Source organism: Salvelinus namaycush, chromosome 40 (genome assembly GCF_016432855.1).
Source record: "Salvelinus namaycush isolate Seneca chromosome 40, SaNama_1.0, whole genome shotgun sequence".
Lineage (NCBI taxonomy): Eukaryota > Metazoa > Chordata > Actinopteri > Salmoniformes > Salmonidae > Salvelinus > Salvelinus namaycush.
In genome coordinates, this window is record NC_052346.1 from 22,851,005 (window position 1) to 22,868,378 (window position 17,374).

Genomic DNA, 17,374 nt, shown 5'->3' on the forward strand with positions numbered 1-17,374 from the left:
CGAAACCCTACATCTTTAAAGAGTATCCCCCCAAAATAATAATAATAATGTGACACTGACTAATTAAGGAGAAATGTATTTACTGTGATATGTGGTTGTCTCACCTGGCTATCTTAAGATGAATGTACTGGTGACATCACAGGGTCAGAGAGAACTCCTGACTGTAGTCATACAAAAATACTCCAGGCACTCAGCCCATAAGAACCATTCATACTGTCAGATCTAATATGAAGAACTGAATACAACCATAACAACCATTCATACTGTCAGATCTAATATGAAGAACTGAATACTAAAGAGAAGAAGAGGTTGACCAGTACATATTCATGTACTTTATTTTTCATTGGCAGATCAATCAAATTTGCTTCAATGCAGTTATCCAAACACATTCATGATCAGTAAAATAACTCATCTAGTTTTAAAGACAATTAATAAACACATGGATTCATTTCATAAACTGTGTATCATTAAATAAAGTTGTAAAATAATCCCCCCAAACTAATGGTGAAAAGTGATCATCACACCATCTCTATCTGATACATGTTAGGGGCGGAAGGTAGCCTAGTGGTTAGAGCGTTTGGCCAGTAACCAAAATGTTGCTAGATTGAATCCCCGAGCTGGTAAGGTAAAAATCTGTCGTTCTGCCTCTGAACAAGGCAGTTAACCCACTGTTCTTAAGCCAGCATTGTAAGTAAGAATTTGTTCGTAACTGACTTGCCTAGTTAAGTAACGGCTCAATAAAAAAAAGTGTCTACTAACTCATTCCCACAGAATACTGCAGAGGGACAACCTGGTCTCAGAGCAAAACGTATTATATATTACAAAAACATCCGTGCCACTCATTTAGTAGGTTACATTACATTGGCCTACCAATATAAACTGAACTAAAATATAAACTAAACATGTAAAGTGTTGGTTTCATGAACTGAAATAAAAAATTCCAGCAATGTTCCATGTGCAGAAAAAGCTAATGTCTCTCAAATGTTGTGCACAACTTTGTTTATATCCCTGTTAGTAAGCATTTCAGCCTTTGTCAAGATAATCCATCCACCTGACAGGTGTGGCATATCAAGATGCTGATAAAACAGGATGATCATTACACAGGTGCACCTTGTGCTGGGGGACAATAAAAGGCCACACAACACAATGTCACAGTTGTCTCAAGTTCAGGGAATGTGCAATTGTCATGATGACTGCAGGAATGTCCACCAGAGCTGTTGCCAGAGAACTCAATATTTATATCTCTACCATAAGTCACCTCTAACGTCCTTTTAGAGAATTTGGCAGTACATCCAACCGGCCTCACAACTGCAGATCACATGTAACCACGACAGCCCAGGACCTCTTCACCTGCAGGATTGTCTGGGAGGGGGCTGAGTAGTATTTCTGTCTGTAATAAAGACCTTTTGTGGGGAAAAACTCATGCTGATTGGCTGGGCCTGGCTCCCAAGTGGGCTTATGCCCTCCCAAGTCCCACCCATGCCTGAGCCCCTGCCCAGTCATGTGAAATCCATAGATTAGGGCCTCATTTATTACAATTGACTGATTTCCTTATACAAACTGTACATCTTTGAAATTGTTGCGTTTAGATTGTTGTTCAGTATAATACGACTTGTAGGACGTATCGTATGTTATGAATTACAATTCGTATGTTATTTTACGCATTGCTATTCATACAATATGTTACGAACTAGTAATATGTATGATGTGTTACGAATTCCAATTTGTTGTTGCTAACGTTAGCTAGGTTAGGGGTTTAAGGTAGAGTTAAATGGGTTTAGGGGAAAGGTTAGCTAACATGCTAAGTAGTTGCATGCTAAGCTAACATGCTGACATAGCTAAAAAGTAGTAAGAAGTTGCAAAGTTGCTAATTAGCTAAAATGCTAAAGTCCTCCTTGATGAGATTCAAACACGCAGCCTTTGGCTAGACGTTTGACTTACACGCCCACCCCTCCACAGAGCAGGAGTAAGGCTTCTCCCCTGTGTGTATACATTGGTGTGTTAAGTCGCTATGGTGAGAGAAACTCACCCAAAAGTCAGAGAAGACGTAAGCAGGCTTCTCTCATGCGCGTGTTCTCTGATCAACATTTTGCTCAGTTGCTGTTTTGAAGCATTTTACACAGGCAGAGCAGGAGTCTGGCTTCTCTCCTTCATGTATATGTTGGTGTTTTTAAGGTATCCAGTCGAGAGAAACTCACCCCACAGTTAGAACAGGAGTAAAGCTTTTCTCCTGTATGTGTTCTCTGATTAACTTTTAGCTCATTTGATGTTTTAAAACATTTTCCACAGTCAGAGCAGGAGTATGGCTTCTCCCCTGTATGTATTAGTTCATGTGTTTTTAAGTGGGACAATTTAGAGAAACTAGTTCCACAGTCAGAGCAGTAATACGGCTTCTCTCCTGTGTGTGTTCTCTGATGAACTCTTAGCTCAGTTGATGTTTTGAAGCATTTTCCACAGTCAGAGCAGACATAAGGCTTCTCTCCTGTGTGTATAAGTTGGTGTGATTTTAAGGTGCCCAGATGAGAGAAACTCGCCCCACAGTCAGAGCAGAAAAATGGCTTCTCTCCTGTGTGAGTCCTCTGATGAACTTTTAGCTGAGTTGATGTTTTAAAACATTTTACACAGTCAGAGCAGACGTAAGGCTTCTCTCCTGTGTGTGTTCTCTGATGAACTTTTAGCTCATTTGATGTTTTAAAACATTTTCCACAGCCAGAGCAGTAATAAGGCTTCTCTCCTGTGTGTGTTCTCTCATGAACTTTTAGATGAGTTGATGTTGTGAAGCATTTTTTACAGTCAGAGCAGACGTAAGGCTTCTCTCCTGTGTGTGTTCTCTGATGAACTTTTAGCTCAGTTGATGTTTTGAAACATTTTCCACAGTCAGAGCAGGAGTAAGGCTTCTCCCTTGTATGTATACGTTCATGTGATTTTAAGTGGGAAAGTTCAGAGAAACTAGTTCCAAAGTCAGAGCAGAAGAAAGGCTTCTCTCCTGTGTGTGTTCTCTGATGAACCTTTAGCTGAGTTGATGTTTTAAAACATTGTCCACAGTCAGAGCAGTAATAAGGCTTCGCTCCTGTGTGTATACGTTCATGTGTTTTTAAGTGGGAAAATTTAGAGAAACTAGTTCCACAGTCAGAGCAGTAATACGGCTTCTCTCCTGTGTGTGTTCTCTGATGAACTTTTAGCTCAGTTGATGTTTTGAAGCATTTTCCACAGTCAGAGCAGACGTAAGGCTTCTCTCCTGTGTGTGTTCTCTGATGAACTTTTAGCTCATATAATGTTTTAAAACATTTTCCACAGTCAGAGCAGGAGTATGGCTTCTCCCCTGTATGTATACGTTCATGTGATTTTAAGTGGGAAAGTTGAGAGAAACTAGTTCCACAGTCAGGGCAGAAGAAAGGCTTCTCTCCTGTGTGTGTTGTCTGATGAACTTTTAGCTCATTTGATGTTTTAAAACATTTTCCACAGTCAGAGCAGTAATAAGGCTTCTCTCCTGTGTGTGTTCTCTGATGAACTTTTAGATGAGTTGATGTTGTGAAGCATTTTCCACAGTCAGAGCAGATGTAAGGCTTCTCTCCTGTGTGTGTTCTCTGATGAACTTTTAGGTCATATATTGTTTTAAAACATTTTCCACAGTCAGAGCAGGAGTATTGCTTCTCTCCTGTATGTATTTTTAGGTGTATTTTTAGCTTTGAAAGAAATGGGAAAATCTCTTCACAGTGTGGGCAGTGATGAGACCTCTTAGCTCTGTGATCTTCCTGCTGTTGCTCTCTGGATGTAGAGAATGTCTCAACATGGTGTCCTGTATGAACATCAGAACAACCAGTCAGTTGGTGTGATATACATGTTAATCAAATGTATTTTATGAAGCTATTTTTACATCAGTAGTTGTCACAAAGTGCTTAACCTGTCTGGTACAAGTACACACTAGCATCCCACCTCGACAACAGCCAGTGAAATTGCAGGGTGCCAAATTCAAAACAACAGAAATCCCATAATTAAAATTCCTCAAAGATACAAGTATTTTCCACCATTTTAAAGATAAACTTCTTGTAAATCCAGCCACAGTGTCCGATTTCAAATAGGCTTTACGGCAAAAGCACACCAAACGATTATGTTAGGTCAGCACCTAGTCACAGAAAACCATACAGCCATTTTCCAGCCAAGGAGAGGTCTCATAAAAGTCAGAAATAGCGATTAAATTAATAACCTAGCCTCTGATGATCTTCATAGGACTTCATGTTAAACAATAAATGTGTGTTTTGTTCGATAAAGGTAATCTTTATATCCAAAAACCTCATTTGAAATTGGTGTGTTGTGTTCTGAAATGCATTGTCTCAAACAAACATCCGGTGAAAGTGCAGAGAGCCACATCAAATAACAGAAATACTCATCATAAACATTGATAAAAGATACAAGTGTTAAACATACGAATACCAATAAACTTCTCCTTAATGCAACCGCTGTGTCAGATTTCAAAAAGGCTTTACGGCGAAAGCACACTTTGCGATTATGTTAGGTCAGCGACTAGACACAGAAACCCATACAGCCATTTTCCAACCAAGGAGAGAGTCACAAAAAGTCAGAAATAGCATTAAAATTAATCACTTACCTTTGATGATCTTCATCTGGTGGCATTCCCAGGCCTCCATGTTAGACAACAAATGTTCGTTTTGTTCAATAAAGTTCATCTTTATGTCCAAATACTTCCGTTTTGTTGGTGCGTTTAGTTCAGAAATCCAAAAGGCACAATGCGCTCTCTCAACACCAAGAAGAAAAGTCAAAAAAGTACAATAAAAGATAGTAGAAACATGTCAAATGATGTTTAAAATCAATCCTCAGGTTGCTTTTGTCATAAATAATCAATAATATTTCAACCGGACAAAAGCTTCGTCAATGGAAAAAGGTAAACAAGAAATGCGCGCTCCCGATCACGTGCTTGGTTCATGGATGGAAATTTCCACTGTCCTCTCATTGAAAGCTGTGTATCTCTTCATTCTTCAGAGTAAAAGCCTGAAACAATGCCTAAAGATTGGTCACATGTTGGGAAGCCATAGAGATCGTGAACTGGGTCCTAAGTCTTCGTATGGTGGATAGGCTTTCAATGGAAAAACATCCTTTCAAAATAATAGTACTTCCTGGTTGGATTTTCTTCGGGTTTTCCCCTGCCATATCAGTTCTGTTATACTCACAGACATTATTTTAACAGTTTTCGAAACGTTAGAGTGTTTTCTATCCAAATCTACTAATTATATGCATATCCTAGCTTACGGGCCTGAGTAGCAGGCAGTTTAATTTGGGCACGGTTTTCATCCAAAATTCTAAATGCTGCCCCCTACCCTAGTGAAATTAACAAAAACCCAGCCTAAAATCCCCAAAGAGCAAGCAATGCAGATGTAGAAGCACAGTGGCCACAAAAAAAACCCCTAGAAAGCAGGAACCTAGGAAGAAACTTAGAGAGGAACCAGGCTCAGAGTGGTGACCAGTCCTCTTCTGGCCATACCGGGTGACAGGTAGCCTAGTGGTTAGAGCAACTGAAAGGTTGCAATATCGAATCCCCGGGCTGACAAAGTAAAAATCTGTCGTTCTGCCCCTGAACAAGGCAGTTAACCCACTGTTCCTAGGCCGTCATTGAAAATAAGAATTTGTTCTTAACTGACTTGCCTAGTTAACCTGTTTCGGCGCATGTCCAAACGCTAGCGGGACACCTACGACAACATCCGGTGAAATTGCAGAGCGCGAAATTCAAAATACAAAAATCGTAATATTAAACATTCATGAAAATACAAGTGTCTTACATCATTTAAATGCTTCTTGTTAATCCAACTGCGTTGTCAGATTTCAAAAATGCTTTACGGAGAAAGCATACCATGCGATTATCTGAGGACAGCGCCCCACGTCAAAATACTTTTTAAACCAGCACAGGCGTCACAAAATCACAGACAGCAATTAAACAAATCACTTACCTTTGAAGATCTTCCTCTGATTGCAATCCCATGGGTCCCAGCTACACAATGAATGGTCGTTTTGTTCGATAAAGTCCTTCATCATATCCCAAAAATGTCAGTTTAGATGGCGCGCTTGATACAGTAATTCACTCGGTCAACATGCACACAAACCAATCCAAAAAGTTACCAGTAAAGTTTGTCTAAACAAGTCAAATTATGTTTCTAATTAATCCTCAGGTATTCTAATATCTAAATAAACAATAATATTTAAGACGGAGAATAGTGTGTTCAATATCGAAGATAAATAACGAAGAGCACGCTCTCGTTGATGCGCACAACATGACTACTTTTCTAAAGGGGGACACCTTGGAAAAACTACAAATAATTGTTCATTTAAAAAAAAACAAGCCTGAAACCCTTTCTAAAGACTGTTGACATCTAGTGGAAGCCATAGGAACTGCAATCTGGGTCCTATCTATTTGTATATCCCATAGGCAAGCATTGAAAAAACATGTGACCTCAAAAAATAAATATTCCGGATGGATTTTCCTCGAGGTTTTCGCCTGCCATATCAGTTCTGTTATACCCACAGACATGATTTTAACAGTTTTAGAAACTTCAGAGTGTTTTCTATCCAATGCTATCAAGTATATGCATATCCTAGCTTCTGGGCAGTTTACAGGCAGTTTACTTTGGGCACGTCAGTCATCCGAAATTCCGGACAATAACCAGTATGCTAAGGAAGTTAAATAAAGGTTAAAATAAAAAATTAAATAAAAAATACACTACCATTAGTGGTGAAATAAATGAATAAATTCTAAAGTTACAAATGTCCTTATTTTTTTAAAGAAAAGCACATTGTCCATTCAAATAATGTCAAATTGATCAGAAATACAGTGTAGACATTGTTAATGTTGTAAATGACCATTGTAGCTGGAAACGGCTGAAGATCTCGTACAACGCTGTGTACTACTCTCTTCACAGAACAGCGCAAACAGTCTCTAACCAGAATAGTGTCTAGAAGGCCAGCATCCCGGAGTCACCTCTTCACTGTTGACATTGAGACTGGTGCTTTGCGGGTACTATTTAATGAAACTGCCAGTTGAGGACTTGTGAGACGTCTGTTTCTCAAACTAGACACTCTGAAATACTTGTCCTCTTGCCCAGTTGTGCACCGGGGCCTCCCACTCCTCTATCTATTCTGGTTAGAGCCAGTTTTCGCTGTTCTGTGAAGGGAGTAGTACACAGCGTTGTACGAGATCTTCAGTTTCTTGGCAATTTCTCGCCTGGAATAGCCTTCATTTCTCAGAACAAGAATAGACTGACGAGTTTCAGAAGAAAGGTCTTTGTTTCTGGCCATTATGAGCCTGTAATCGAACCGACAAATGACCCAGATACTCAACTAGTCTAAAGAAGGCCAGTTTTATTGCTTCTTTAATCAGCACCACAGTTTTCAGCTGTGCTAACATAATTGCAAAAGGGTTTTGTAATGATCAATTAGCCTTTTAAAATGATAAACTTGGATTAGCTAACACAACGTGCCATTGGATCACAGGAGTGATGGTTGCTGATAATGTGCCTCTGTACACCTATGTAGTTATTCCATAAAAAAAAAAAAAATCAATTTCCAGATACAATAGTCATTTACAACATTAACAATGTCTACACTGTATTAATGGTCAATTTGATGTTATTTTAATGGACAAAGAAAACATACTTTTCTTTCAAAAACAAGGACATTTCTAAGTGACCCTAAACTTTTCAACGGTAGTGTATGTATTCATTTCAGTAGGCTGTATGGGAATGGGAATAAAACTATTCTGAAACTGGGTAGGAGTCAAAAACTAAAAAGAGGCAAAAGTTGTGAAAATGATGAGCTATATCATCCTCCACTCAACATCACAAGGGTGATAGTAGAATTTGTATGTTTAAAGTAATGACTAAAATATTTCACCCTGAAACTGTATCACTGTGTGTGAAATCCATTAGACACATAAGACTATAAGTGGATAATGTGTGCAGCGTAGGCAGGATAGAATTAGAACATTGTGTTCCTTACAGGACATTCTGTCCCCACCCGTGGAGTGGAGAAACTGTTAGGCTAGCAGAAAATTATGAAACATGTTGCAGAATATGATAAACAATGTAAGTGTACAGTGGAACAATACAGCCCGCCTAAAGTGGGGTGGGGTTCTCGACTGATGTGTGTATAAAAGAAGGGCTCTGAACTTGAGAGGGCAGAGCTCGCTGAATAAACAACTGATCATTTGTATGCTGGGACTCTGTTTATTAAACTTAGAGCCTTACAACCTCTAGGATACAGATGGAGTTATAAAATAGTTCAGTTAGAACATTGGGATAGAAATTCTCATGACAAACGGTTAGTAACTACACAGACTCATTTCATAGAACTTCAAAAACACTGGCAGTTTGTCTACTCCACTTCTTTAGTCTACACTCTGAGCACTCCAGATAGCCCAGTGAATAAAACAAATGCTGGCAATACTGGTGTCATCCATACAAGTCTCAGTAGCATGAAATAACATCTACAATGCATTCAAAAAGTATTCAGACCCCTTGACTTTTTGTTTTTGTTACATTACAGTCTTATTCTAAAATTGATTAAATTGTTTTTTTTCCCTCATCAATCTACACACAATACCCATAATGACAAAGCAAAAACAGGTTTTTAGAAATAACTTAAATATGACATTTATGTAAGTATTCAGACCCTTTACACAATAGTTAGTTGAAGCACCTTTGGCAGCGATTACAGCCTTGAGTCTTGTTGGGTATGAAGCAACAAGCTTGGCACACTTGTACTTGGGGAGTTTCTCCCATTCTTCTCTGCAGATCCTCTCAAGCTCTGCCAGGTTGGATGGGGAGCGTCTCTGCTAAGCTATTTTCAGGTCTCTCCGGAGATGTTTGATCGGGTTCAAGTCCGGGCTCTGGCTGGGCCACTCAATGACGTTCAGAGACTTGTACCGAAGCCACTCCCACGTTGTCTTGGCTGTGTGCTAAGGGTCGTTGTCCTGTTGGAAGGTGAACCTTCACCCCAGTCTGAGGTCCCGAGCGCTCTCAAGTAGGTTTTCATCAAGGATCTCTCTATACTTTGCTAAGTTCATCTGTCCCTTGATCCTGACTAGTCACCCAGTCCCTGCCGCTGAAAAACATCCCCACAGCATGCTGCCGCCACCACCATGCTTCACCGTAGGGATGGTGCAAGGTTTGCTCCAGACATGACGCTTGGCATTCAGGCCAAAGAGTTCAATCTTGGTTTCATCAGACCAGAGAATCTTGTTTCTCATAGTCAGAGTCCTTTAAGTGCCTTTTGGCAAACTCCAAGCGGACTGTCATGTGCCTTTTACTGAGGAGTGGCTTCCGTCTGGGCACTCTACAATAAAGGCATGATTAGTGGAGTCCTGCAGAGATAGTTGTCCTTCTGGAAGATTCTCTCATCTCCATAGAGGAACTCTGGAGCTCTGTCAGAGTGACCATCGGGTTCTTGGCCACCTCCCTGACCAAGGCCCTTCTCCCCCGATTGCTCAGTTTGGCTGGGCGGCCAGCTCTTCCATTGAAGAATGATGGAGGCCTCTGTGTTCTTGGGGACCTTTAATGCTGCAGAAATGTTTTGGTACCGGTCCCCAGATCTGTGCCGACACAATCCTGTAACGGAGCTCTACAGACAAATCCTTCAACCTCATGACTTGGTTTTTACTCTGAAATGCACTTTCAACTGTGGGACCTTACATAGACAGGTGTGTGCCTGTCCAAATCATGTCCAATCAATTGATTTTACCACAGGTGGACTCCAAACAAGTTGTAGAAACATCTCAAGGATTATCTCACAGCAAAGGGTCTGAAAACTTACGTAAATAAGCATTTATTATATTTATTTTTTTACATTTGCAAGAATTTCTAAAAACCTGTTTTGGCTTTGTCATTATGGGGTATTGTGTGTAGATTGACGAGGAAAAACATGTAATCAATTTTAGAAAAAAGCTGTAACGTACCAAAATGGGAAAAATGGGAAGGGGTCTGACAGTGCCCTCGGAAAGTATTCAGACCCCTTGACTTTTTCCACATTTTCTTATGTTACAGCCTTATTCTAAAATTAAATAAAAAAATATCCTACACACAATACCCCATAATGACAAAGCGAAAACAGGTTTCGAAATTTTTGCAAATTTATAAAAATAAAAAAAAAACAAGACAGACTCAAAATTGAGTTCAGATGCATCCTTTTCCATTGATCATCCTTGAGATGTTTCTACAACTTGATATATAAATTATTAAATATACACTACCGTTCAAAAGTTTGGGGTCACTTAGAAATATCCTTGTTTTGAAAGAAAATCACGTTGATTGTCCATTAAAATAACATCAAATTGATCAGAAATACAGTGTGGACATTGTTATTGTTGTAAATTACTATTGTAGCTGGAAACGTCAGATATTTTATGGAATATCTACATAGGCGTACAGAGGCCCATTATCAGCAACCATCACTCCTGTGATCCAATGGCATGTTGTATTAGCTAATCCAAGTTGATAATTTTAAAAGGCTAATTGATCATTAGAAACCCCTTTTGCAATTATGTTAGTACAGCTGAAAACTGTGGTGCTCATTAAAGAAGCAATAAAACTGGCCTTTGCAACTCTGCCTAGAAGGCCAGCATCCCGGAGTCGCCTCTTCACTGTTGTTAGGATTTGTGTTTATTGCACTATAACCCAATGCTATATCACATGTGATTGAATATTAGCAACTGTTGGCCTGGGCGCCTGGGTGTCTGTGTGTGTGTGCTGGAAGTAACAGTTAGCCCCAGATAAGTGTGCTGGGAAGCTGTGGTTAGCCTTGAGCGAGAACAGTGTGCTCTGTATGCAGGTGCAAATAGCTCAGACAATGTTGCAGAGCTATCTGATCTCAGTCTCTGGGGTAAGGGAGCGTAATCTACACAGCAACAGCGCCGGGACACCAAAGAGCGCAAAGAGGCTGGGACTAGCCTGAGCGCCGGCGATAGGCTGAGCAGAGTTTAAACCACGCTCAGCCTCTACTGTGATAGGCCAACAGACGGGTTGGAACTAGTCTGTCACAGTATAAGAACAGCTGTTTACTTACATCCTGCCAGTTCTCTGTTCTGCCCTGCGAGGTGATACAGAGAGCCCGTATATACGAAAATTGCATTTACCATTTATCGCTTGAGTTTAATAAAAATACTTAAAGTATATTCGGTGACATTTTGTCCTGATACCAGATTTGAATTGACGCAAATCCCTTATACTGTTGACGTTGAGACTGGTGTTAAGTGACCCCAAACTTTTGAATTGAGCTCAGATGCAGCCTATTTCCATTGATCATCATTGAGATGTTTCTACAACTTGACATATAAAATATGAAATATATATGTATCAGATATAAATCATCAGGATGTGGTAGTCTACTGGTTATGTTCAACACTTCTCCAATCGTTGTTGAGATCTGATATTCTGTGCAGGCCAAAACGAGACGTAGGCCTATATCATATTTCTCAAATCCTTTTCAGGCTAAATTCCAGTCGAACACGGAGAGGACAGTTATGCCTAACTACACTGGAAAAAAATATTAACGTAATATGTAAAGTGTTGGTCCCATGTTTCATGAGCTGAAATAAACAAAATCTCAGAAATGTTCCTACACACAAAAAGCTTATTTCTCTCAAATTGTGTGCACAAATATGTTTACATCCCTGTTAGTGAGCATTTCTCCTTTGCCAAGATAATCCATCCACCTGACAGGTGTGGCATATCAAGAAGCCGATTAAACGGCATAATCATTACACAGTCGCACCTTGTGCTGGGTACAATAAAAGGACACTTTAAAATGGACAGTTTTGTGACACAACACAACGCCACAGATGTCTCAAGTTTTGAGGGAGCGTGCAATTGGCATGCTGACTGCAGGAATGTCGACCAGAGCTGTTTCCTGGGAATTAAATGTTAACTTCTGAAGGATAGGGGGCAGCATTCGGAATTTTGGATGAAAAGCGTGCCCAAATTAAACTGCCTGCTACTCAGGCCCAGAAGCTAAGATATGCATATCATTAGTAGATTTGGATAGAAAACACTCTGAAGTTTCTAAAACTGTTTGAATCATGTCTGTGAGTATAACAGAACTTATTTGGCAGGCAAAACCCCAAAGACAAACCCTTCAGAATTTTCATTTTTGAGGTCACTCTCTTTTCAATGGGTTTTCATTGGGAATCCAGATTTCTAAGCGACTTTCTTGCAGTTCCTATCGCTTCCACTGGATGTCAACAGTCTTTAGAAATTGGTTGAGGTTTTTCCTTTGAGAAATGAAGAAGAAGCACTGTTCAGAATGAGGCTAGAGGGAAGTGTAATCTTTGTTAGAGGAGCTTAACCTGAAAGCTCGCTACACATTGTTTTCCTCCGGTATTGAACACAGTATATCCCGTCTTAAATTTTATCGATTATTTACGTTAAAAAACACCTAAAGTTGTATTAGGAAAGTAGTTTGAAATGTTTGGACAAAGCTTACAGGTAACTTTTGTAGTCATGTTGCACGGGTTGGAACCGGTGTTTTTCTGGATCAAACGCGCCAAATAAATGGACATTTTGGATATATATCGACGGAATTAATCGAACAAAAGGACCATTTGTGATTTTTATGGGACATATTGGAGTGCCAACAGAAGACGCTCGTCAAAGGTAAGGCATGAATTATATCTTTATTTCTGCGTTTTGTGTCGCGCCTGGAGGGCTGAAATATGATGGTCGATGTTTGTTTGCTGGGGTGCTATCCTCATATAATAGCATTGTTTGCTTTCGCCGTAAAGCCTTTTTGAAATCTGACACGTTGGCTGGATTCACAACAAGTGTAGCTTTCATTTGGTGTATTGCATGTGTGATTTCATGAAAGTTTAATTTTTATAGTAATTTATTTGAATTTGGCGCTCTGCATTTTCACTAGATGTTGGCCAGTTGGGACGCTAGCGTCCCACATATCCTAGAGAGGTTAATTCCTCGACCATAAGCTGCCTCCAACATCGTATTAGAGTATTTGGCAGTACGTCCAACCGGCCTCACAATTGTAGACCACGTGTAATAACGTCAGCCCAGGACCTGAGGTGGGTCTGGCTGCCAAGTGGGTGGGCCAATGCCTTCCAAGGCCCACCCATGGCTGCACCCCTGCCCAGTCATGTGAAACCTACAGGTTAGGGCCTAATTCATTTCAATATATATATATATTTTTTATTACATTTAACCTTTATTTAACTAGGTAAGTCAGTTAAGAACAATTCAAACTAACAATGACGGCCTTCCGGGTAACAGTGGGTTAACTGCATTGTTCAGGGGCAGAACGACAGATTTTTACCTTGTCAGCACAGGGATTCGATCCAGCAACCTTTCGGTTACTGGCCCAACGCTCTAACCACTAGGCTACCTGCCGCCCCTTTTATGAACTGTAACTCAGAAAAATCGTTGAAATTGTTGCATGTTGTGTTTATATTTATGTACAATAAACATACAAGAAGCTGGTGAAGAGCTACAAAAGGAAGTAAATAGCCCTATTAGACTGAAAGATGATGGAATTTCATCAAACTTATGAGCTCCCGAGTGGCACAGCAGTTTAAGGCACTGCATCTCAGTGGTGCTTGAGGCGTCACTACAGACACCCTGGTTAGATTCCAGGCTGTATCACAACTGGCCGTGATTGGGAGTCCCATAGGGCGGCGCACAATTGGCCAAGTGTCGTCCGGGTTTGGCCGGTGTAGGCCGCCATTGTAAATAATAATTTGTTCTTAACTGACTTGCCTAGTTAAATAAAGGTTAATAATAATAATTGTGAGGCTCTCCATGAGCATTAGCTGCTACTTCACTCAATCCTGTTTTAAAAAGTCTCCCTGTGTGACATTCCTTGAGACCAACCAGAAATGTTTCCTTGGCCGAATATTCCCAGATTTTCATAAAATCAGCCAAACATGTTCTCTCGTTTCTGCATCACCAAATGTTACGCGAGACAAAAGAGTAGGCTAGGTGAGCATCAATCACTAGTTCTGTGCAGCAGACTGCAGGGGTGTAGTGCTGCAAGAGCGATGAGCCGCCACAATGGTGATTGTTTAGTAAAGTTAGATCAATGTCTTGGACGATCACCTACTGATTAATTAGTAGTCCACATAACCAAATATTATAGCATAACATTACTGTTACAACAAAAACAACACCTAATTTCTTACGAGATTTTAGAATGGTTTGCTGAATCGTCTCAAACTCAACAGCGCGCGCCATTAGGCAGAATGTGCTTTGATTAAAACAAAATACAGGAAGTCTATATAATTTAACACCATCTGCTCTAATTTGCTAACCAAACAGTAATTCAAGAAGATTTAAATGCATATTCCCATGAAATTGATTGAGATCAAACGATTGGCATGCACACGTAGCTTGGTCATTTCACTGGTAAAACGCGAAGAATTATAATTCAATATTGACAGTGATGATGCCATGGCCTATGTTGAAATGAGGTATGCCTAACTTGCTGATTGAGGGTATTAAACATTTTCAACGTTCTTCAGACAATGTGTGGGCAAAGGCAGGCGTTACAAGTTTTAAAATGTTTTGCTTCGCTGTGAAGTCTTGAGTTGTTCATGGATGTGTGATGTCAGAATTACAGAATTCAACCTAGCAATAGACTGGTCATATCTTATGGAGGTCTAATTTATGAAGATAACTTATAGATAGAACCTGCTCTTACCATGACTAACAGTTGTCCTAATCTTCTCCTCCTCTTCTTCTTCTTCTTCTTCATCTTTAATGTTGACATTCAGCTCCAGTGTTTGACTGCAGTTCTCCAGCTTCACTGATGCCATCTCTGGATCCTGCGGTGCAAACTGGGCTCCACTGTCACAATCAGGACCCAGTGACTGTAGGTTTCTACTCAGTGTGGAAGGAGAGTGGCAGGATGGGTTTGTCCTCACTGTTGATGTTACCAGCCTCAGACTTAATCTGAGTCGGCCTGTAGTAATAAAGACAAACAGACACAAAAGTTATTTTCTTGACACTTCTGGCACATTTTTTCTTGTTCAATTATCTAATTTCAGTAGATCAGGTAGCTAATCCTTGACAAAACATTCATTCACATTAGACACAAAGTACACATTTTAAATTGCACAACATAAGTGCACTTAATCTATAGTAGATTTCCTAAATTCACATAAATCCATAAATGACTCAAAAACCATTTAGTAGAAGATTGCAGTATGATTTAGGCAGTACTATGTACCATTTTTATGAATAACCTTGTCTTCACTGTATTATTTCACTCACAAAAACCAATTGTATTTCCAATTCACACCATAGTAAGAATTATCAGGGATCGTACAGTGGCAAGTCATTTATTTACTTTAAGCCCCTTGTGCAAACCCTGAATTATAGATAAATATAGAAACAACTGAATGTGTCTGAATATTAGTACACATGTAAAAAACTGATAATCATTACATTCACGTTCAAAACTGTAGAGCAACTGAAATGTTCTCTCTCTGATGAGGCACTACCTGCACTGAAGTCCGTTGATGCAGACCTCCTATGGTATCATGGCGGTCCGCAAACAAATGTTTAAGGTCCATGTCTGTCTAATTCTGTACTAAGAAAATAAACCAAGAAATCCCTATTAACTTCTACCACACCCTCCCCTTCCCAAAAAACCCTCCCACACCCCCAATAAACTTTATCAATAGATCCCTTTCTGTGTTTGCAAACATTGGGGTCTATATCATGCTGAGACAATCCAGCCCAGGTTATCCAGCTTATCAAAAACCATACCGACAGTAACATCTGTTACCCCCAACAACTCTGCTGCGGTTTACAAGATAACTTTCAAACTGGTATTTCTGCTTCACACAATCCAAGATGTTGATAACCTTACCAATGAAATTTATGAAGTAAATTTGATACACTATTAAAGTATCCTTTGTCACAGCACATTTATGGGCGCAAGATTTCTGAACAGCCCTCGAAACCATGTCAGGACTAGTAGAAAGACCAGTTCTGACAGTAGGTCCTCTTTCTACGGGACCAGCCATGGAAGCTCCATCAGTCTGACAGTAGGTCCTCTTACTACGGGACCAGCCATGGAAGCGCCATCAGTCTGACAGTAGGTCCTCTTACTACGGGACCAGCCATGGAAGCTACATCAGTCTGACAGTAGGTCCTCTTACTACGGGACCAGCCATGGAAGCTCCATCAGTCTGACAGTAGGTCCTCTTACTACGGGACCAGCCATGGAAGCTACATCAGTCTGACAGTAGGTCCTCTTACTACGGGACCAACCATGGAAGCTCTATCAGTCTGACAGTAGGTCCTCTTACTACAGGACCAACCATGGAAGCTACATCAGTCTGACAGTAGGTCCTTTTATTACGGGACCAACCATGGAAGCTCCATCAATCTGCACTGTAGTTCCACCAGTCTGTCTTACAGCCTCTGCATATGATACATCATGACGGATTCTATATCTCTGAGCATCTCTCTGCACCTGGCATCCACCAAATGCTGCTCTGTGTGTCCTCCGCACAATTGCAACAATTAACCGTCACATTGCTCCAACATTCCCCGTAATCATGTTCCCCACCACACTTGGCACATCTTTTCACTCAACAGCTACATGTCCCAATCTTTGGCATTTAAAAACACTGTGATGATTCACTGTTGCTGCTCCAGTTTCAACTGTTCTGCAATGGAACCCTGACCTGTTCACCGGACGTGCTACCTGTCCCAGACCTGCTGTTTTCAACTCTCTAGAGACAGCAGGAGCGGTAGAGAAACTCTCAATGATCGGCTATGAAAAGCCAACTGACATTTACTCCTGAGGGGCTGACCTGTTGCACCCTCGACAACCACTGTGATTATTATTTGACCCTGCTGGTCATCTATGAACATTTGAACATCTTGGCCATGTTCTGTTATAATCTCCACCCAGCACAGCCAGAAGAGGACTGGCCACCCCTCATAGCCTGGTTCCTCTCAAGGTTTCTTCCTAGGTTCTGGCCTTTCTAGGGAATTTTTCCTAGCCACTGTGCTACACCTGCATTGCTTGCTGTTTGGAGTTTTGGGCTGGGTTTCTGTACAGCACTTAGTGACATCAGCCGATGTAAGAAGGGCTTTATAAATACATTTGATTGGTTGATTGATGAGGCTGGGTCAAATTCTCTGACATTGAAGCTACAGAATCCTATTTTATACTTTTCCAGACAAAACCTTCTCAAACCTCAACAGCACCGATAAGCTTTCAGTTCTTTAACCCTCTTTCCTACTGATCAACCTTTAGGCTTCACCCACTCTGTCTCCTTCACATGTTCTTTAACAATATCATCCATGGACATAGAATTTTCAACTGACTTGCACTTTTCAGCGCAATCTTGTTTTTATTT

The 17,374-nt window shown here is 40.4% G+C and overlaps 1 protein-coding gene across 1 annotated transcript; it reads right to left on the minus strand.

Annotated features, from left to right (window-relative positions):
• Positions 1-2,324: 2,324 nt before the first annotated feature.
• Positions 2,325-3,638, minus strand: LOC120033650 (zinc finger protein 585A-like; the record flags this gene model as incomplete). Its single annotated transcript, XM_038980084.1, has 2 exons — positions 2,325-2,952; positions 3,037-3,638. Coding segments are annotated over 2 exons (1,230 nt in total), but the record flags the coding sequence as incomplete, so codon positions are not given.
• Between the last annotated feature and the right edge of the window lie 13,736 nt (positions 3,639-17,374).